Genomic DNA, 20,616 nt, shown 5'->3' on the forward strand with positions numbered 1-20,616 from the left:
CCATTCTATTCACTAGATTATGACCATACACAGAGATCACCTACTACAGAAGGAGTAGTTTCTGCCCTGTAACTCCAGTTCTGTAGTAGGGGTACTCTGTTATAGTCCTAAGCGCCAGCCCTCCTCCCCGGTGGAGAAAGATATTCATGTAAGGAATGCTACCACGCCTTCAAAAAGAACTGAAAGTAAAAGGGGACCTGCTGTGCATTCTGGGATACTGAGAGTGTTCTGGAAAGTTTTCTTAAAGGCCCAGTATCCCTGTCTGATCCACATAATGGCAGCCTATGGGGCTTGCCTGTCCACCCCGTCATCTCTATAATTCCAGAGGCTTTTGTGAGTAAAGGGAAGTTTTCTCTGTGAGGAAAAACTGGACAGGCTTTGCTGTTTGTGGTTTTTAATGGAATTTCTAGTTGAAGTAATGGACAGTGTAGCCTGTGGATATAGGCTGCATGATCTGTCTTTAAATTCTCTCTTAATTTGTCTGTGCAGGTCTGCATTTTTTGACAATTTAAGAGAATATTTTTGATTGCTCCTGGGTCCACGCTCCTGAGCGAGACCATTCACTAGATTATGACTATAACATAGATACCCCTACTACAGAACTGGAGTTACAGGACAGAAACGACTCCTTTCTGCAAATGACTGATCACACATGCAAAACTAAATATGATTTGATAGGTACGGCTATATTCTGTGCTCCTGCTGTAAAAAAGTTAATATATGTATCTCAATCTTCTAGGATGAAAGAAGACGGATTGAGGAACTCGGCGGCTGTGTAGCATACATGGGATGCTGGAGGGTGAACGGGACTCTGGCTGTCTCAAGGGCTATTGGCAAGTAGAAATCCAACAAATAACTATGTGGCATCCAGGAATAGTCATTGTTTTTAGGTCTCGCCTAGACGAAAGCAAAAGCAAAGCTTTTGCTGTCTATGCGAGACAACTTATGTTGCCACTTTTCTGGGAATGGTGTGGACATCAGACTGTTACGAGCTTTTTCTGCTGTAGTCAGGCTGTCACGAGCTTCTCCTTTGGAGATTTGACCTCGTGAGCGGGCCTTGACTGCATCTAATGGGCCATGCGCTTCCTTTAGTCAGTTTCACTTTGTTTCATTTCACTTTGCAAGTGCAGGCGTCAATGTGTCTGGTAGTTGTTCATGTGGAGTGCCTTCTGACCTCGTGAGCGCGCCTTGACTGCATCTAATGTGTGTGGCTTTTTTTTTCAACGTGGCCCTGGCGCTTGCTTCAGTCAGTTTCGCTTTTAAGGTGCAGGCGTCAATGGATCTGGTACTTGTTTTATTTCCATTTAATGCTCTTTGGAACAACAATTTTATATTACTTGTGTGTATTACCACTGGCCAGAATTTCAAAGACTTATATTCACGCAGGTGAAATAATACTATTGTGATGAGGGCCGATTTTTGGAGTCTGACCGTTCAGAGTGCAGAGTGGAGCTTCAGAGTGGAGCTTCAGAGTGGAGCTTCAGAGTGGAGCTTCAGAGTGGAGCTTCAGAGTGGAGCTTCAGAGTGGAGCTTCAGAGTGGAGCTTCAGAGTGGAGCTTCAGAGTGGAGCTTCAGAGTGGAGCTTTAGAGTGGAGCTTCAGAGTGGAGCTTTAGAGTGCAGAGTGGAGCTTCAGAGTGGAGCTTTAGAGTGCAGAGTGGAGCTTCAGAGTGGAGCTTTAGAGTGCAGAGTGGAGCTTCAGAGTGGAGCTTTAGAGTGCAGAGTGGAGCTTCAGAGTGGAGCTTCAGAGTGGAGCTTCAGAGTGGAGCTTCAGAGTGGAGCTTCAGAGTGGAGCTTCAGAGTGGAGCTTCAGAGTGGAGCTTTAGAGTGCAGAGTGGAGCTTCAGAGTGGAGCTTCAGAGTGGAGCTTCAGAGTGGAGCTTCAGAGTGGAGCTTCAGAGTGGAGCTTCAGAGTGGAGCTTCAGAGTGGAGCTTCAGAGTGGAGCTTCAGAGTGGAGCTTCAGAGTGCAGAGTGGAGCTTCAGAGTGGAGCTTCAGAGTGCAGAGTGGAGCTTCAGAGTGGAGCTTCAGAGTGCAGAGTGGAGCTTCAGAGTGGAGCTTTAGAGTGCAGAGTGGAGCTTCAGAGTGGAGCTTTAGAGTGCAGAGTGGAGCTTCAGAGTGGAGCTTTAGAGTGCAGAGTGGAGCTTCAGAGTGGAGCTTTAGAGTGCAGAGTGGAGCTTCAGAGTGGAGCTTTAGAGTGCAGAGTGGAGCTTCAGAGTGGAGCTTTAGAGTGCAGAGTGGAGCTTCAGAGTGGAGCTTTAGAGTGCAGAGTGGAGCTTCAGAGTGGAGCTTCAGAGTGGAGCTTCAGAGTGGAGCTTCAGAGTGGAGCTTCAGAGTGGAGCTTCAGAGTGGAGCTTCAGAGTGGAGCTTCAGAGTGGAGCTTCAGAGTGGAGCTTCAGAGTGGAGCTTCAGAGTGGAGCTTCAGAGTGCAGAGTGGAGCTTCAGAGTGGAGCTTCAGAGTGGAGCTTTAGAGTGCAGAGTGGAGCTTCAGAGTGGAGCTTTAGAGTGCAGAGTGGAGCTTCAGAGTGGAGCTTTAGAGTGCAGAGTGGAGCTTCAGAGTGGAGCTTCAGAGTGGAGCTTCAGAGTGGAGCTTCAGAGTGGAGCTTCAGAGTGGAGCTTCAGAGTGGAGCTTCAGAGTGGAGCTTTAGAGTGCAGAGTGGAGCTTCAGAGTGGAGCTTTAGAGTGCAGAGTGGAGCTTCAGAGTGGAGCTTTAGAGTGCAGAGTGGAGCTTCAGAGTGGAGCTTTAGAGTGCAGAGTGGAGCTTCAGAGTGGAGCTTTAGAGTGCAGAGTGGAGCTTCAGAGTGGAGCTTTAGAGTGCAGAGTGGAGCTTCAGAGTGGAGCTTTAGAGTGCAGAGTGGAGCTTCAGAGTGGAGCTTTAGAGTGCAGAGTGGAGCTTCAGAGTGGAGCTTTAGAGTGCAGAGTGGAGCTTCAGAGTGGAGCTTTAGAGTGCAGAGTGGAGCTTCAGAGTGGAGCTTTAGAGTGCAGAGTGGAGCTTCAGAGTGGAGCTTCAGAGTGGAGCTTTAGAGTGCAGAGTGGAGCTTCAGAGTGGAGCTTCAGAGTGGAGCTTCAGAGTGGAGCTTCAGAGTGGAGCTTCAGAGTGGAGCTTCAGAGTGGAGCTTCAGAGTGGAGCTTCAGAGTGGAGCTTCAGAGTGGAGCTTCAGAGTGCAGCTTTAGAGTGCAGAGTGGAGCTTTAGAGTGGAGCTTTAGAGTGCAGAGTGGAGCTTCAGAGTGGAGCTTTAGAGTGCAGAGTGGAGCTTCAGAGTGGAGCTTTAGAGTGCAGAGTGGAGCTTCAGAGTGGAGCTTTAGAGTGCAGAGTGGAGCTTCAGAGTGGAGCTTCAGAGTGGAGCTTTAGAGTGCAGAGTGGAGCTTCAGAGTGGAGCTTCAGAGTGGAGCTTCAGAGTGGAGCTTCAGAGTGGAGCTTCAGAGTGGAGCTTCAGAGTGGAGCTTCAGAGTGGAGCTTCAGAGTGGAGCTTCAGAGTGCAGCTTTAGAGTGCAGAGTGGAGCTTTAGAGTGGAGCTTTAGAGTGCAGAGTGGAGCTTCAGAGTGGAGCTTCAGAGTGGAGCTTCAGAGTGCAGAGTGGAGCTTCAGAGTGGAGCTTCAGAGTGCAGAGTGGAGCTTCAGAGTGGAGCTTTAGAGTGCAGAGTGGAGCTTCAGAGTGGAGCTTTAGAGTGCAGAGTGGAGCTTCAGAGTGGAGCTTTAGAGTGCAGAGTGGAGCTTCAGAGTGGAGCTTTAGAGTGCAGAGTGGAGCTTCAGAGTGGAGCTTTAGAGTGCAGAGTGGAGCTTCAGAGTGGAGCTTTAGAGTGCAGAGTGGAGCTTCAGAGTGGAGCTTTAGAGTGCAGAGTGGAGCTTCAGAGTGGAGCTTCAGAGTGGAGCTTCAGAGTGGAGCTTCAGAGTGGAGCTTCAGAGTGGAGCTTCAGAGTGGAGCTTCAGAGTGGAGCTTCAGAGTGGAGCTTCAGAGTGGAGCTTCAGAGTGGAGCTTCAGAGTGGAGCTTCAGAGTGGAGCTTCAGAGTGGAGCTTCAGAGTGGAGCTTCAGAGTGGAGCTTCAGAGTGGAGCTTCAGAGTGGAGCTTCAGAGTGCAGAGTGGAGCTTTAGAGTGGAGCTTTAGAGTGCAGAGTGGAGCTTTAGAGTGGAGCTTTAGAGTGCAGAGTGGAGCTTTAGAGTGGAGCTTTAGAGTGCAGAGTGGAGCTTTAGAGTGGAGCTTTAGAGTGCAGAGTGGAGCTTTAGAGTGGAGCTTTAGAGTGCAGAGTGGAGCTTTAGAGTGGAGCTTTAGAGTGCAGAGTGGAGCTTCAGAGTGGAGCTTTAGAGTGGAGCTTTAGAGTGCAGAGTGGAGCTTCAGAGTGGAGCTTTAGAGTGGAGCTTTAGAGTGCAGAGTGGAGCTTTAGAGTGGAGCTTTAGAGTGCAGAGTGGAGCTTCAGAGTGGAGCTTCAGAGTGGAGCTTCAGAGTGGAGCTTTAGAGTGGAGCTTTAGAGTGGAGCTTTAGAGTGGAGCTTTAGAGTGGAGCTTTAGAGTGCAGAGTGGAGCTTTAGAGTGGAGCTTTAGAGTGCAGAGTGGAGCTTTAGAGTGGAGCTTTAGAGTGCAGAGTGGAGCTTTAGAGTGGAGCTTTAGAGTGCAGAGTGGAGCTTTAGAGTGGAGCTTTAGAGTGCAGAGTGGAGCTTCAGAGTGGAGCTTTAGAGTGGAGCTTTAGAGTGCAGAGTGGAGCTTCAGAGTGGAGCTTCAGAGTGGAGCTTTAGAGTGGAGCTTTAGAGTGCAGAGTGGAGCTTTAGAGTGGAGCTTTAGAGTGCAGAGTGGAGCTTCAGAGTGGAGCTTCAGAGTGGAGCTTCAGAGTGGAGCTTCAGAGTGGAGCTTCAGAGTGGAGCTTTAGAGTGGAGCTTTAGAGTGGAGCTTTAGAGTGGAGCTTTAGAGTGGAGCTTTAGAGTGGAGCTTTAGAGTGCAGAGTGGAGCTTTAGAGTGGAGCTTTAGAGTGCAGAGTGGAGCTTTAGAGTGGAGCTTTAGAGTGCAGAGTGGAGCTTTAGAGTGGAGCTTTAGAGTGCAGAGTGGAGCTTCAGAGTGGAGCTTTAGAGTGGAGCTTTAGAGTGCAGAGTGGAGCTTCAGAGTGGAGCTTTAGAGTGGAGCTTTAGAGTGCAGAGTGGAGCTTCAGAGTGGAGCTTCAGAGTGCAGAGTGGAGCTTCAGAGTGCAGAGTGGAGCTTCAGAGTGCAGAGTGGAGCTTCAGAGTGCAGAGTGGAGCTTCAGAGTGCAGAGTGGAGCTTCAGAGTGGAGCTTTAGAGTGCAGAGTGGAGCTTCAGAGTGGAGCTTTAGAGTGCAGAGTGGAGCTTTAGAGTGGAGCTTTAGAGTGGAGCTTTAGAGTGCAGAGTGGAGCTTCAGAGTGGAGCTTCAGAGTGGAGCTTTAGAGTGGAGCTTTAGAGTGCAGAGTGGAGCTTCAGAGTGGAGCTTCAGAGTGGAGCTTCAGAGTGGAGCTTCAGAGTGCAGAGTGGAGCTTCAGAGTGGAGCTTCAGAGTGCAGAGTGGAGCTTCAGAGTGGAGCTTCAGAGTGCAGAGTGGAGCTTCAGAGTGGAGCTTCAGAGTGCAGAGTGGAGCTTCAGAGTGGAGCTTCAGAGTGCAGAGTGGAGCTTCAGAGTGGAGCTTCAGAGTGGAGCTTCAGAGTGGAGCTTCAGAGTGGAGCTTCAGAGTGGAGCTTCAGAGTGGAGCTTCAGAGTGGAGCTTCAGAGTGGAGCTTCAGAGTGGAGCTTCAGAGTGGAGCTTCAGAGTGGAGCTTCAGAGTGGAGAGTGGAGCTTCAGAGTGGAGCTTCAGAGTGGAGAGTGGAGCTTCAGAGTGGAGCTTCAGAGTGCAGAGTGGAGCTTCAGAGTGGAGCTTCAGAGTGCAGAGTGGAGCTTCAGAGTGGAGCTTCAGAGTGCAGAGTGGAGCTTCAGAGTGGAGCTTCAGAGTGCAGAGTGGAGCTTCAGAGTGGAGCTTCAGAGTGCAGAGTGGAGCTTCAGAGTGGAGCTTCAGAGTGCAGAGTGGAGCTTCAGAGTGCAGAGTGGAGCTTCAGAGTGCAGAGTGGAGCTTCAGAGTGCAGAGTGGAGCTTCAGAGTGCAGAGTGGAGCTTCAGAGTGCAGAGTGGAGCTTCAGAGTGGAGCTTCAGAGTGCAGAGTGGAGCTTCAGAGTGCAGAGTGGAGCTTCAGAGTGCAGAGTGGAGCTTCAGAGTGCAGAGTGGAGCTTCAGAGTGCAGAGTGGAGCTTCAGAGTGGAGCTTCAGAGTGGAGCTTCAGAGTGGAGCTTCAGAGTGGAGCTTCAGAGTGGAGCTTCAGAGTGGAGCTTCAGAGTGGAGCTTCAGAGTGGAGCTTCAGAGTGGAGCTTCAGAGTGCAGAGTGGAGCTTCAGAGTGGAGCTTCAGAGTGCAGAGTGGAGCTTCAGAGTGGAGCTTCAGAGTGGAGCTTCAGAGTGGAGCTTCAGAGTGGAGCTTCAGAGTGGAGCTTCAGAGTGGAGCTTCAGAGTGGAGCTTCAGAGTGGAGCTTCAGAGTGCAGAGTGGAGCTTCAGAGTGGAGCTTCAGAGTGCAGAGTGGAGCTTCAGAGTGGAGCTTCAGAGTGCAGAGTGGAGCTTCAGAGTGGAGCTTCAGAGTGCAGAGTGGAGCTTCAGAGTGGAGCTTCAGAGTGCAGAGTGGAGCTTCAGAGTGGAGCTTCAGAGTGCAGAGTGGAGCTTCAGAGTGGAGCTTCAGAGTGCAGAGTGGAGCTTCAGAGTGGAGCTTCAGAGTGCAGAGTGGAGCTTCAGAGTGCAGAGTGGAGCTTCAGAGTGCAGAGTGGAGCTTCAGAGTGGAGCTTCAGAGTGCAGAGTGGAGCTTCAGAGTGCAGAGTGGAGCTTCAGAGTGCAGAGTGGAGCTTCAGAGTGCAGAGTGGAGCTTCAGAGTGCAGAGTGGAGCTTCAGAGTGCAGAGTGGAGCTTCAGAGTGGAGCTTCAGAGTGGAGCTTCAGAGTGGAGCTTCAGAGTGGAGCTTCAGAGTGGAGCTTCAGAGTGGAGCTTCAGAGTGGAGCTTCAGAGTGGAGCTTCAGAGTGCAGAGTGGAGCTTCAGAGTGCAGAGTGGAGCTTCAGAGTGGAGCTTCAGAGTGGAGCTTCAGAGTGGAGCTTCAGAGTGGAGCTTCAGAGTGGAGCTTCAGAGTGGAGCTTCAGAGTGGAGCTTCAGAGTGGAGCTTCAGAGTGGAGCTTCAGAGTGGAGCTTCAGAGTGGAGCTTCAGAGTGGAGCTGCAGAGTGGAGCTGCAGAGTGGAGCTTCAGAGTGGAGCTTCAGAGTGGAGCTTCAGAGTGGAGCTTCAGAGTGGAGCTTCAGAGTGGAGCTTCAGAGTGGAGCTTCAGAGTGGAGCTTCAGAGTGGAGCTTCAGAGTGGAGCTTCAGAGTGGAGCTTCAGAGTGGAGCTTCAGAGTGCAGAGTGGAGCTTCAGAGTGCAGAGTGGAGCTTCAGAGTGCAGAGTGGAGCTTCAGAGTGCAGAGTGGAGCTTCAGAGTGCAGCTTCAGAGTGGAGCTTCAGAGTGGAGCTTCAGAGTGGAGCTTCAGAGTGGAGCTTCAGAGTGGAGCTTCAGAGTGGAGCTTCAGAGTGGAGCTTCAGAGTGGAGCTTCAGAGTGGAGCTTCAGAGTGGAGCTTCAGAGTGGAGCTTCAGAGTGGAGCTTCAGAGTGGAGCTTCAGAGTGGAGCTTCAGAGTGGAGAGTGGAGCTTCAGAGTGGAGAGTGGAGCTTCAGAGTGGAGAGTGGAGCTTCAGAGTGGAGAGTGGAGCTTCAGAGTGGAGCTTCAGAGTGGAGAGTGGAGCTTCAGAGTGGAGCTTCAGAGTGCAGAGTGGAGCTTCAGAGTGGAGCTTCAGAGTGCAGAGTGGAGCTTCAGAGTGGAGCTTCAGAGTGCAGAGTGGAGCTTCAGAGTGGAGCTTCAGAGTGCAGAGTGGAGCTTCAGAGTGGAGCTTCAGAGTGCAGAGTGGAGCTTCAGAGTGGAGCTTCAGAGTGCAGAGTGGAGCTTCAGAGTGGAGCTTCAGAGTGCAGAGTGGAGCTTCAGAGTGGAGCTTCAGAGTGGAGCTTCAGAGTGGAGCTTCAGAGTGGAGCTTCAGAGTGGAGAGTGGAGCTTCAGAGTGGAGCTTCAGAGTGGAGAGTGGAGCTTCAGAGTGGAGCTTCAGAGTGGAGAGTGGAGCTTCAGAGTGGAGCTTCAGAGTGGAGAGTGGAGCTTCAGAGTGGAGCTTCAGAGTGGAGAGTGGAGCTTCAGAGTGGAGAGTGGAGCTTCAGAGTGGAGCTTCAGAGTGCAGAGTGGAGCTTCAGAGTGGAGCTTCAGAGTGCAGAGTGGAGCTTCAGAGTGGAGCTTCAGAGTGCAGAGTGGAGCTTCAGAGTGCAGAGTGGAGCTTCAGAGTGCAGAGTGGAGCTTCAGAGTGCAGAGTGGAGCTTCAGAGTGCAGAGTGGAGCTTCAGAGTGGAGCTTCAGAGTGGAGCTTCAGAGTGGAGCTTCAGAGTGGAGCTTCAGAGTGGAGCTTCAGAGTGGAGCTTCAGAGTGGAGCTTCAGAGTGGAGAGTGGAGCTTCAGAGTGGAGCTTCAGAGTGGAGAGTGGAGCTTCAGAGTGGAGCTTCAGAGTGGAGAGTGGAGCTTCAGAGTGGAGCTTCAGAGTGGAGAGTGGAGCTTCAGAGTGGAGCTTCAGAGTGGAGAGTGGAGCTTCAGAGTGGAGCTTCAGAGTGGAGAGTGGAGCTTCAGAGTGGAGCTTCAGAGTGGAGAGTGGAGCTTCAGAGTGGAGCTTCAGAGTGCAGAGTGGAGCTTCAGAGTGGAGCTTCAGAGTGCAGAGTGGAGCTTCAGAGTGGAGCTTCAGAGTGCAGAGTGGAGCTTCAGAGTGGAGCTTCAGAGTGGAGCTTCAGAGTGGAGCTTCAGAGTGGAGCTTCAGAGTGGAGCTTCAGAGTGGAGCTTCAGAGTGGAGCTTCAGAGTGGAGCTTCAGAGTGGAGCTTCAGAGTGGAGCTTCAGAGTGGAGCTTCAGAGTGGAGCTTCAGAGTGGAGCTTCAGAGTGGAGCTTCAGAGTGGAGCTTCAGAGTGGAGCTTCAGAGTGGAGCTTCAGAGTGGAGCTTCAGAGTGGAGCTTCAGAGTGGAGCTTCAGAGTGGAGCTTCAGAGTGGAGCTTCAGAGTGGAGCTTCAGAGTGGAGCTTCAGAGTGGAGCTTCAGAGTGGAGCTTCAGAGTGGAGCTTCAGAGTGGAGCTTCAGAGTGGAGCTTCAGAGTGGAGCTTCAGAGTGGAGCTTCAGAGTGGAGCTTCAGAGTGGAGCTTCAGAGTGGAGCTTCAGAGTGGAGCTTCAGAGTGGAGCTTCAGAGTGGAGCTTCAGAGTGGAGCTTCAGAGTGGAGCTTTAGAGTGCAGAGTGGAGCTTCAGAGTGGAGCTTTAGAGTGCAGAGTGGAGCTTCAGAGTGGAGCTTTAGAGTGCAGAGTGGAGCTTCAGAGTGGAGCTTTAGAGTGCAGAGTGGAGCTTCAGAGTGGAGCTTTAGAGTGCAGAGTGGAGCTTCAGAGTGGAGCTTCAGAGTGGAGCTTCAGAGTGGAGCTTCAGAGTGGAGCTTCAGAGTGGAGCTTCAGAGTGGAGCTTCAGAGTGGAGCTTCAGAGTGCAGAGTGGAGCTTCAGAGTGGAGCTTCAGAGTGCAGAGTGGAGCTTCAGAGTGGAGCTTCAGAGTGGAGCTTCAGAGTGGAGAGTGGAGCTTCAGAGTGGAGCTTCAGAGTGGAGAGTGGAGCTTCAGAGTGGAGCTTCAGAGTGGAGAGTGGAGCTTCAGAGTGGAGCTTCAGAGTGGAGAGTGGAGCTTCAGAGTGGAGCTTCAGAGTGGAGAGTGGAGCTTCAGAGTGGAGCTTCAGAGTGGAGAGTGGAGCTTCAGAGTGGAGCTTCAGAGTGGAGAGTGGAGCTTCAGAGTGGAGCTTCAGAGTGGAGAGTGGAGCTTCAGAGTGGAGCTTCAGAGTGCAGAGTGGAGCTTCAGAGTGGAGCTTCAGAGTGCAGAGTGGAGCTTCAGAGTGCAGAGTGGAGCTTCAGAGTGCAGATTGGAGCTTCAGAGTGCAGAGTGGAGCTTCAGAGTGGAGCTTCAGAGTGGAGCTTCAGAGTGGAGCTTCAGAGTGGAGCTTCAGAGTGGAGCTTCAGAGTGGAGCTTCAGAGTGGAGCTTCAGAGTGGAGCTTCAGAGTGGAGCTTCAGAGTGGAGAGTGGAGCTTCAGAGTGGAGAGTGGAGCTTCAGAGTGGAGCTTCAGAGTGGAGAGTGGAGCTTCAGAGTGGAGCTTCAGAGTGGAGAGTGGAGCTTCAGAGTGGAGCTTCAGAGTGGAGAGTGGAGCTTCAGAGTGGAGCTTCAGAGTGGAGAGTGGAGCTTCAGAGTGGAGCTTCAGAGTGGAGAGTGGAGCTTCAGAGTGGAGCTTCAGAGTGGAGAGTGGAGCTTCAGAGTGGAGCTTCAGAGTGGAGAGTGGAGCTTCAGAGTGGAGCTTCAGAGTGCAGAGTGGAGCTTCAGAGTGGAGCTTCAGAATGCAGAGTGGAGCTTCAGAGTGCAGAGTGGAGCTTCAGAGTGCAGAGTGGAGCTTCAGAGTGGAGCTTCAGAGTGGAGCTTCAGAGTGGAGCTTCAGAGTGGAGCTTCAGAGTGGAGCTTCAGAGTGGAGCTTCAGAGTGGAGCTTCAGAGTGGAGCTTCAGAGTGGAGCTTCAGAGTGGAGCTTCAGAGTGGAGCTTCAGAGTGGAGCTTCAGAGTGGAGCTTCAGAGTGGAGCTTCAGAGTGCAGAGTGGAGCTTCAGAGTGGAGCTTCAGAGTGCAGAGTGGAGCTTCAGAGTGGAGCTTCAGAGTGCAGAGTGGAGCTTCAGAGTGGAGCTTCAGAGTGCAGAGTGGAGCTTCAGAGTGGAGCTTCAGAGTGGAGCTTCAGAGTGGAGCTTCAGAGTGGAGCTTCAGAGTGGAGCTTCAGAGTGGAGCTTCAGAGTGGAGCTTCAGAGTGGAGCTTCAGAGTGGAGCTTCAGAGTGGAGCTTCAGAGTGGAGCTTTAGAGTGCAGAGTGGAGCTTCAGAGTGGAGCTTTAGAGTGCAGAGTGGAGCTTCAGAGTGGAGCTTCAGAGTGGAGCTTTAGAGTGCAGAGTGGAGCTTCAGAGTGGAGCTTTAGAGTGCAGAGTGGAGCTTCAGAGTGGAGCTTCAGAGTGGAGCTTTAGAGTGCAGAGTGGAGCTTCAGAGTGGAGCTTTAGAGTGCAGAGTGGAGCTTCAGAGTGGAGCTTTAGAGTGCAGAGTGGAGCTTTAGAGTGCAGAGTGGAGCTTTAGAGTGCAGAGTGGAGCTTTAGAGTGCAGAGTGGAGCTTTAGAGTGCAGAGTGGAGCTTTAGAGTGCAGAGTGGAGCTTTAGAGTGCAGAGTGGAGCTTCAGAGTGGAGCTTTAGAGTGCAGAGTGGAGCTTCAGAGTGGAGCTTTAGAGTGCAGAGTGGAGCTTCAGAGTGGAGCTTTAGAGTGCAGAGTGGAGCTTCAGAGTGGAGCTTCAGAGTGCAGAGTGGAGCTTCAGAGTGGAGCTTTAGAGTGCAGAGTGGAGCTTCAGAGTGGAGCTTTAGAGTGCAGAGTGGAGCTTCAGAGTGGAGCTTCAGAGTGGAGAGTGGAGCTTCAGAGTGGAGCTTCAGAGTGCAGAGTGGAGCTTCAGAGTGCAGAGTGGAGCTTCAGAGTGCAGAGTGGAGCTTCAGAGTGCAGCTTCAGAGTGGAGCTTCAGAGTGGAGCTTCAGAGTGGAGCTTCAGAGTGGAGCTTCAGAGTGGAGCTTCAGAGTGGAGCTTCAGAGTGGAGCTTCAGAGTGGAGCTTCAGAGTGGAGCTTCAGAGTGGAGCTTCAGAGTGGAGCTTCAGAGTGGAGCTTCAGAGTGGAGCTTCAGAGTGCAGAGTGGAGCTTCAGAGTGGAGCTTCAGAGTGCAGAGTGGAGCTTCAGAGTGGAGCTTCAGAGTGCAGAGTGGAGCTTCAGAGTGGAGCTTCAGAGTGGAGCTTTAGAGTGCAGAGTGGAGCTTCAGAGTGGAGCTTTAGAGTGCAGAGTGGAGCTTCAGAGTGGAGCTTCAGAGTGGAGCTTTAGAGTGCAGAGTGGAGCTTCAGAGTGGAGCTTTAGAGTGCAGAGTGGAGCTTCAGAGTGGAGCTTTAGAGTGCAGAGTGGAGCTTCAGAGTGGAGCTTTAGAGTGCAGAGTGGAGCTTTAGAGTGCAGAGTGGAGCTTTAGAGTGCAGAGTGGAGCTTTAGAGTGCAGAGTGGAGCTTTAGAGTGCAGAGTGGAGCTTTAGAGTGCAGAGTGGAGCTTCAGAGTGGAGCTTTAGAGTGCAGAGTGGAGCTTCAGAGTGGAGCTTTAGAGTGCAGAGTGGAGCTTCAGAGTGGAGCTTCAGAGTGCAGAGTGGAGCTTCAGAGTGGAGCTTTAGAGTGCAGAGTGGAGCTTCAGAGTGGAGCTTTAGAGTGGAGAGTGGAGCTTCAGAGTGGAGCTTCAGAGTGCAGAGTGGAGCTTCAGAGTGGAGCTTCAGAGTGCAGAGTGGAGCTTCAGAGTGGAGCTTCAGAGTGCAGAGTGGAGCTTCAGAGTGCAGAGTGGAGCTTCAGAGTGCAGAGTGGAGCTTCAGAGTGCAGAGTGGAGCTTCAGAGTGCAGCTTCAGAGTGCAGCTTCAGAGTGCAGCTTCAGAGTGGAGCTTCAGAGTGGAGCTTCAGAGTGGAGCTTCAGAGTGGAGCTTCAGAGTGGAGCTTCAGAGTGGAGCTTCAGAGTGGAGCTTCAGAGTGGAGCTTCAGAGTGGAGCTTCAGAGTGGAGCTTCAGAGTGGAGCTTCAGAGTGCAGAGTGGAGCTTCAGAGTGGAGCTTCAGAGTGCAGAGTGGAGCTTCAGAGTGGAGCTTCAGAGTGCAGAGTGGAGCTTCAGAGTGGAGCTTCAGAGTGCAGAGTGGAGCTTCAGAGTGGAGCTTCAGAGTGGAGCTTCAGAGTGGAGCTTCAGAGTGGAGCTTCAGAGTGGAGCTTCAGAGTGGAGCTTCAGAGTGGAGCTTCAGAGTGGAGCTTCAGAGTGGAGCTTCAGAGTGGAGCTTCAGAGTGGAGCTTCAGAGTGGAGCTTCAGAGTGGAGCTTCAGAGTGGAGCTTCAGAGTGGAGCTTCAGAGTGGAGCTTCAGAGTGGAGCTTCAGAGTGGAGCTTCAGAGTGCAGAGTGGAGCTTCAGAGTGGAGCTTCAGAGTGGAGCTTCAGAGTGGAGCTTCAGAGTGGAGCTTCAGAGTGGAGCTTCAGAGTGGAGCTTTAGAGTGCAGAGTGGAGCTTCAGAGTGGAGCTTTAGAGTGCAGAGTGGAGCTTCAGAGTGGAGCTTCAGAGTGGAGCTTTAGAGTGCAGAGTGGAGCTTCAGAGTGGAGCTTTAGAGTGCAGAGTGGAGCTTCAGAGTGGAGCTTTAGAGTGCAGAGTGGAGCTTCAGAGTGGAGCTTTAGAGTGCAGAGTGGAGCTTCAGAGTGGAGCTTTAGAGTGCAGAGTGGAGCTTTAGAGTGCAGAGTGGAGCTTTAGAGTGCAGAGTGGAGCTTTAGAGTGCAGAGTGGAGCTTTAGAGTGCAGAGTGGAGCTTCAGAGTGGAGCTTTAGAGTGCAGAGTGGAGCTTCAGAGTGGAGCTTTAGAGTGCAGAGTGGAGCTTCAGAGTGGAGCTTTAGAGTGCAGAGTGGAGCTTCAGAGTGGAGCTTTAGAGTGCAGAGTGGAGCTTCAGAGTGGAGCTTTAGAGTGCAGAGTGGAGCTTCAGAGTGGAGCTTTAGAGTGCAGAGTGGAGCTTCAGAGTGGAGCTTTAGAGTGCAGAGTGGAGCTTCAGAGTGGAGCTTTAGAGTGCAGAGTGGAGCTTCAGAGTGGAGCTTTAGAGTGCAGAGTGGAGCTTCAGAGTGGAGCTTTAGAGTGCAGAGTGGAGCTTCAGAGTGGAGCTTTAGAGTGCAGAGTGGAGCTTCAGAGTGGAGCTTTAGAGTGCAGAGTGGAGCTTCAGAGTGGAGCTTCAGAGTGGAGCTTCAGAGTGGAGCTTCAGAGTGGAGCTTCAGAGTGGAGCTTCAGAGTGGAGCTTCAGAGTGGAGCTTCAGAGTGGAGCTTCAGAGTGGAGCTTCAGAGTGGAGCTTCAGAGTGGAGCTTCAGAGTGGAGCTTTAGAGTGCAGAGTGGAGCTTCAGAGTGGAACCTTAGAGTGCAGAGTGGAGCTTCAGAGTGGAGCTTCAGAGTGGAGCTTCAGAGTGGAGCTTCAGAGTGGAGCTTCAGAGTGGAGCTTTAGAGTGCAGAGTGGAGCTTCAGAGTGGAGCTTTAGAGTGCAGAGTGGAGCTTCAGAGTGGAGCTTTAGAGTGCAGAGTGGAGCTTCAGAGTGGAGCTTTAGAGTGCAGAGTGGAGCTTCAGAGTGGAGCTTTAGAGTGCAGAGTGGAGCTTCAGAGTGGAGCTTTAGAGTGCAGAGTGGAGCTTCAGAGTGGAGCTTTAGAGTGCAGAGTGGAGCTTCAGAGTGGAGCTTCAGAGTGGAGCTTCAGAGTGGAGCTTCAGAGTGGAGCTTCAGAGTGGAGCTTCAGAGTGGAGCTTCAGAGTGGAGCTTCAGAGTGGAGCTTCAGAGTGGAGCTTCAGAGTGGAGCTTCAGAGTGGAGCTTCAGAGTGGAGCTTCAGAGTGGAGCTTCAGAGTGGAGCTTCAGAGTGGAGCTTCAGAGTGGAGCTTCAGAGTGGAGCTTCAGAGTGGAGCTTCAGAGTGGAGCTTCAGAGTGGAGCTTTAGAGTGGAGCTTTAGAGTGCAGAGTGGAGCTTTAGAGTGGAGCTTTAGAGTGCAGAGTGGAGCTTTAGAGTGGAGCTTTAGAGTGCAGAGTGGAGCTTTAGAGTGGAGCTTTAGAGTGCAGAGTGGAGCTTTAGAGTGGAGCTTTAGAGTGCAGAGTGGAGCTTTAGAGTGGAGCTTTAGAGTGCAGAGTGGAGCTTTAGAGTGGAGCTTTAGAGTGCAGAGTGGAGCTTTAGAGTGGAGCTTTAGAGTGCAGAGTGGAGCTTTAGAGTGGAGCTTTAGAGTGCAGAGTGGAGCTTTAGAGTGCAGAGTGGAGCTTTAGAGTGGAGCTTTAGAGTGCAGAGTGGAGCTTTAGAGTGGAGCTTTAGAGTGCAGAGTGGAGCTTTAGAGTGGAGCTTTAGAGTGCAGAGTGGAGCTTTAGAGTGCAGAGTGGAGCTTTAGAGTGGAGCTTTAGAGTGCAGAGTGGAGCTTTAGAGTGGAGCTTTAGAGTGCAGAGTGGAGCTTTAGAGTGGAGCTTTAGAGTGCAGAGTGGAGCTTCAGAGTGCAGAGTGGAGCTTCAGAGTGGAGCTTTAGAGTGGAGCTTTAGAGTGGAGCTTTAGAGTGCAGAGTGGAGCTTTAGAGTGGAGCTTTAGAGTGCAGAGTGGAGCTTTAGAGTGGAGCTTTAGAGTGCAGAGTGGAGCTTCAGAGTGCAGAGTGGAGCTTCAGAGTGGAGCTTTAGAGTGGAGCTTTAGAGTGCAGAGTGGAGCTTCAGAGTGGAGCTTTAGAGTGCAGAGTGGAGCTTCAGAGTGGAGCTTCAGAGTGGAGCTTCAGAGTGGAGCTTCAGAGTGGAGCTTCAGAGTGGAGCTTCAGAGTGGAGCTTCAGAGTGGAGCTTTAGAGTGCAGAGTGGAGCTTCAGAGTGGAGCTTTAGAGTGCAGAGTGGAGCTTCAGAGTGGAGCTTTAGAGTGCAGAGTGGAGCTTCAGAGTGGAGCTTTAGAGTGCAGAGTGGAGCTTCAGAGTGGAGCTTTAGAGTGCAGAGTGGAGCTTCAGAGTGGAGCTTTAGAGTGCAGAGTGGAGCTTCAGAGTGGAGCTTCAGAGTGGAGCTTCAGAGTGGAGCTTCAGAGTGGAGCTTCAGAGTGGAGCTTCAGAGTGGAGCTTCAGAGTGGAGCTTCAGAGTGGAGCTTCAGAGTGGAGCTTCAGAGTGGAGCTTCAGAGTGGAGCTTCAGAGTGGAGCTTCAGAGTGGAGCTTTAGAGTGCAGAGTGGAGCTTCAGAGTGGAGCTTCAGAGTGGAGCTTCAGAGTGGAGCTTCAGAGTGGAGCTTCAGAGTGGAGCTTCAGAGTGGAGCTTCAGAGTGGAGCTTTAGAGTGCAGAGTGGAGCTTCAGAGTGGAGCTTTAGAGTGCAGAGTGGAGCTTCAGAGTGGAGCTTTAGAGTGCAGAGTGGAGCTTCAGAGTGGAGCTTTAGAGTGCAGAGTGGAGCTTCAGAGTGGAGCTTTAGAGTGCAGAGTGGAGCTTCAGAGTGGAGCTTTAGAGTGCAGAGTGGAGCTTCAGAGTGGAGCTTCAGAGTGGAGCTTCAGAGTGGAGCTTCAGAGTGGAGCTTCAGAGTGGAGCTTCAGAGTGGAGCTTCAGAGTGGAGCTTCAGAGTGGAGCTTCAGAGTGGAGCTTCAGAGTGGAGCTTCAGAGTGGAGCTTCAGAGTGGAGCTTCAGAGTGGAGCTTCAGAGTGGAGCTTCAGAGTGGAGCTTCAGAGTGGAGCTTCAGAGTGGAGCTTCAGAGTGGAGCTTCAGAGTGGAGCTTCAGAGTGGAGCTTCAGAGTGGAGCTTCAGAGTGGAGCTTCAGAGTGGAGCTTTAGAGTGGAGCTTTAGAGTGCAGAGTGGAGCTTCAGAGTGGAGCTTCAGAGTGGAGCTTCAGAGTGGAGCTTCAGAGTGGAGCTTCAGAGTGGAGCTTCAGAGTGGAGCTTCAGAGTGGAGCTTCAGAGTGGAGCTTTAGAGTGGAGCTTTAGAGTGCAGAGTGGAGCTTCAGAGTGGAGCTTCAGAGTGGAGCTTCAGAGTGGAGCTTCAGAGTGGAGCTTCAGAGTGGAGCTTCAGAGTGGAGCTTCAGAGTGGAGCTTCAGAGTGGAGCTTCAGAGTGGAGCTTCAGAGTGGAGCTTCAGAGTGGAGCTTCAGAGTGGAGCTTCAGAGTGGAGCTTCAGAGTGGAGCTTTAGAGTGCAGAGTGGAGCTTCAGAGTGGAGCTTCAGAGTGGAGCTTCAGAGTGGAGCTTCAGAGTGGAGCTTCAGAGTGGAGCTTCAGAGTGGAGCTTCAGAGTGGAGCTTCAGAGTGGAGCTTCAGAGTGGAGCTTCAGAGTGGAGCTTCAGAGTGGAGCTTCAGAGTGGAGAGTGGAGCTTCAGAGTGGAGAGTGGAGCTTCAGAGTGGAGCTTCAGAGTGGAGCTTCAGAGTGGAGCTTCAGAGTGGAGCTTCAGAGTGCAGAGTGGAGCTTCAGAGTGGAGCTTTAGAGTGCAGAGTGGAGCTTCAGAGTGGAGCTTTAGAGTGCAGAGTGGAGCTTCAGAGTGGAGCTTTAGAGTGCAGAGTGGAGCTTCAGAGTGGAGCTTTAGAGTGCAGAGTGGAGCTTCAGAGTGGAGCTTCAGAGTGGAGCTTCAGAGTGCAGAGTGGAGCTTCAGAGTGGAGCTTTAGAGTGCAGAGTGGAGCTTCAGAGTGGAGCTTTAGAGTGCAGAGTGGAGCTTCAGAGTGGAGCTTTAGAGTGCAGAGTGGAGCTTCAGAGTGGAGCTTCAGAGTGGAGCTTCAGAGTGGAGCTTCAGAGTGGAGCTTCAGAGTGGAGCTTCAGAGTGGAGCTTCAGAGTGGAGCTTCAGAGTGGAGCTTCAGAGTGGAGCTTCAGAGTGGAGCTTCAGAGTGGAGCTTCAGAGTGGAGCTTTAGAGTGGAGCTTTAGAGTGCAGAGTGGAGCTTTAGAGTGGAGCTTTAGAGTGCAGAGTGGAGCTTTAGAGTGGAGCTTTAGAGTGCAGAGTGGAGCTTCAGAGTGGAGCTTTAGAGTGCAGAGTGGAGCTTCAGAGTGGAGCTTTAGAGTGCAGAGTGGAGCTTCAGAGTGGAGCTTCAGAGTGCAGAGTGGAGCTTCAGAGTGGAGCTTTAGAGTGGAGCTTTAGAGTGCAGAGTGGAGCTTCAGAGTGGAGCTTCAGAGTGCAGAGTGGAGCTTCAGAGTGCAGAGTGGAGCTTCAGAGTGCAGAGTGGAGCTTCAGAGTGGAGCTTTAGAGTGCAGAGTGGAGCTTCAGAGTGGAGCTTTAGAGTGCAGAGTGGAGCTTCAGAGTGGAGCTTTAGAGTGCAGAGTGGAGCTTCAGAGTGGAGCTTTAGAGTGCAGAGTGGAGCTTCAGAGTGGAGCTTTAGAGTGCAGAGTGGAGCTTCAGAGTGGAGCTTTAGAGTGCAGAGTGGAGCTTCAGAGTGGAGCTTCAGAGTGGAGCTTCAGAGTGGAGCTTCAGAGTGGAGCTTCAGAGTGGAGCTTCAGAGTGGAGCTTCAGAGTGGAGCTTCAGAGTGGAGCTTCAGAGTGGAGCTTCAGAGTGGAGCTTCAGAGTGGAGCTTCAGAGTGGAGCTTCAGAGTGGAGCTTCAGAGTGGAGCTTTAGAGTGCAGAGTGGAGCTTCAGAGTGGAGCTTTAGAGTGCAGAGTGGAGCTTCAGAGTGGAGCTTCAGAGTGGAGCTTCAGAGTGGAGCTTCAGAGTGGAGCTTCAGAGTGGAGCTTCAGAGTGGAGCTTCAGAGTGGAGCTTCAGAGTGGAGCTTCAGAGTGGAGAGTGGAGCTTCAGAGTGGAGAGTGGAGCTTCAGAGTGGAGCTTCAGAGTGGAGCTTCAGAGTGGAGCTTCAGAGTGCAGAGTGGAGCTTCAGAGTGGAGCTTTAGAGTGCAGAGTGGAGCTTCAGAGTGGAGCTTTAGAGTGCAGAGTGGAGCTTCAGAGTGGAGCTTTAGAGTGCAGAGTGGAGCTTCAGAGTGGAGCTTCAGAGTGGAGCTTCAGAGTGGAGCTTCAGAGTGGAGCTTCAGAGTGGAGCTTCAGAGTGGAGCTTCAGAGTGGAGCTTCAGAGTGGAGCTTCAGAGTGGAGCTTCAGAGTGGAGCTTCAGAGTGGAGCTTCAGAGTGGAGCTTCAGAGTGGAGCTTCAGAGTGGAGCTTCAGAGTGGAGCTTCAGAGTGGAGCTTCAGATTGGAAAGTGGAGCTTCAGAGTGGAGAGTGGAGCTTCAGAGTGGAGCTTCAGAGTGCAGAGTGGAGCTTCAGAGTGCAGAGTGGAGCTTCAGAGTGCAGAGTGGAGCTTCAGAGTGCAGAGTGGAGCTTCAGAGTGGAGCTTCAGAGTGCAGAGTGGAGCTTCAGAGTGCAGAGTGGAGCTTCAGAGTGGAGCTTCAGAGTGGAGCTTCAGAGTGGAGCTTCAGAGTGGAGCTTCAGAGTGGAGCTTCAGAGTGGAGCTTCAGAGTGGAGCTTCAGAGTGGAGCTTCAGAGTGGAGCTTCAGAGTGGAGAGTGGAGCTTCAGAGTGGAGCTTCAGAGTGGAGAGTGGAGCTTCAGAGTGGAGCTTCAGAGTGGAGAGTGGAGCTTCAGAGTGGAGCTTCAGAGTGGAGAGTGGAGCTTCAGAGTGGAGAGTGGAGCTTCAGAGTGGAGCTTCAGAGTGGAGAGTGGAGCTTCAGAGTGGAGCTTCAGAGTGGAGAGTGGAGCTTCAGAGTGGAGCTTCAGAGTGCAGAGTGGAGCTTCAGAGTGGAGCTTCAGAGTGCAGAGTGGAGCTTCAGAGTGGAGCTTCAGAGTGCAGAGTGGAGCTTCAGAGTGGAGCTTCAGAGTGGAGAGTGGAGCTTCAGAGTGGAGCTTCAGAGTGGAGAGTGGAGCTTCAGAGTGGAGCTTCAGAGTGCAGAGTGGAGCTTCAGAGTGGAGCTTCAGAGTGCAGAGTGGAGCTTCAGAGTGGAGCTTCAGAGTGCAGAGTGGAGCTTCAGAGTGGAGCTTCAGAGTGCAGAGTGGAGCTTCAGAGTGGAGCTTCAGAGTGCAGAGTGGAGCTTCAGAGTGGAGCTTCAGAGTGCAGAGTGGAGCTTCAGAGTGGAGCTTCAGAGTGCAGAGTGGAGCTTCAGAGTGGAGCTTCAGAGTGCAGAGTGGAGCTTCAGAGTGCAGAGTGGAGCTTCAGAGTGCAGAGTGGAGCTTCAGAGTGCAGAGTGGAGCTTCAGAGTGGAGCTTCAGAGTGCAGAGTGGAGCTTCAGAGTGCAGAGTGGAGCTTCAGAGTGGAGCTTCAGAGTGCAGAGTGGAGCTTCAGAGTGCAGAGTGGAGCTTCAGAGTGGAGCTTCAGAGTGCAGAGTTGAGCTTCAGAGTGCAGAGTTGAGCTTCAGAGTGCAGAGTGGAGCTTCAGAGTGCAGAGTTGAGCTTCAGAGTGCAGAGTGGAGCTTCAGAGTGGAGCTTCAGAGTGGAGCTTCAGAGTGGAGCTTCAGAGTGGAGCTTCAGAGTGGAGCTTCAGAGTGGAGCTTCAGAGTGGAGCTTCAGAGTGGAGCTTCAGAGTGGAGCTTCAGAGTGGAGCTTCAGAGTGGAGCTTCAGAGTGGAGCTTCAGAGTGGAGCTTCAGAGTGGAGCTTCAGAGTGCAGAGTGGAGCTTCAGAGTGGAGCTTCAGAGTGCAGAGTGGAGCTTCAGAGTGGAGCTTCAGAGTGCAGCTTCAGAGTGGAGCTTCAGAGTGGAGCTTCAGAGTGGAGCTTCAGAGTGGAGCTTCAGAGTGGAGCTTCAGAGTGGAGCTTCAGAGTGGAGCTTCAGAGTGCAGAGTGGAGCTTCAGAGTGGAGCTTCAGAGTGCAGAGTGGAGCTTCAGAGTGGAGCTTCAGAGTGCAGAGTGGAGCTTCAGAGTGGAGCTTCAGAGTGCAGAGTGGAGCTTCAGAGTGGAGCTTCAGAGTGGAGCTTCAGAGTGCAGAGTGGAGCTTCAGAGTGGAGCTTCAGAGTGGAGCTTCAGAGTGCAGAGTGGAGCTTCAGAGTGGAGCTTCAGAGTAGAGCTTCAGAGTAGAGCTTCAGAGTGGAGCTTCAGAGTGGAGCTTCAG

The 20,616-nt window shown here is 52.3% G+C and overlaps 1 protein-coding gene across 2 annotated transcripts in view; it reads left to right on the forward strand.

Moving 5' to 3' along the window:
- PPM1F (protein phosphatase, Mg2+/Mn2+ dependent 1F) overlaps positions 1–20,616 on the forward strand; it is a 177,842-nt gene that overhangs the window by 105,610 nt on the left and 51,616 nt on the right. For both annotated transcript variants that reach the window (XM_086942726.1, XM_086942727.1), the window contains exon 7: positions 740–833. In XM_086942726.1, coding sequence (XP_086798852.1) covers positions 740–833 — 94 coding nt within the window. The remainder of the gene's footprint in view (positions 1–739; positions 834–20,616) is intronic.

Source organism: Lissotriton vulgaris, chromosome 11 (genome assembly GCF_964263255.1).
Source record: "Lissotriton vulgaris chromosome 11, aLisVul1.2, whole genome shotgun sequence".
NCBI lineage: Eukaryota > Metazoa > Chordata > Amphibia > Caudata > Salamandridae > Lissotriton > Lissotriton vulgaris.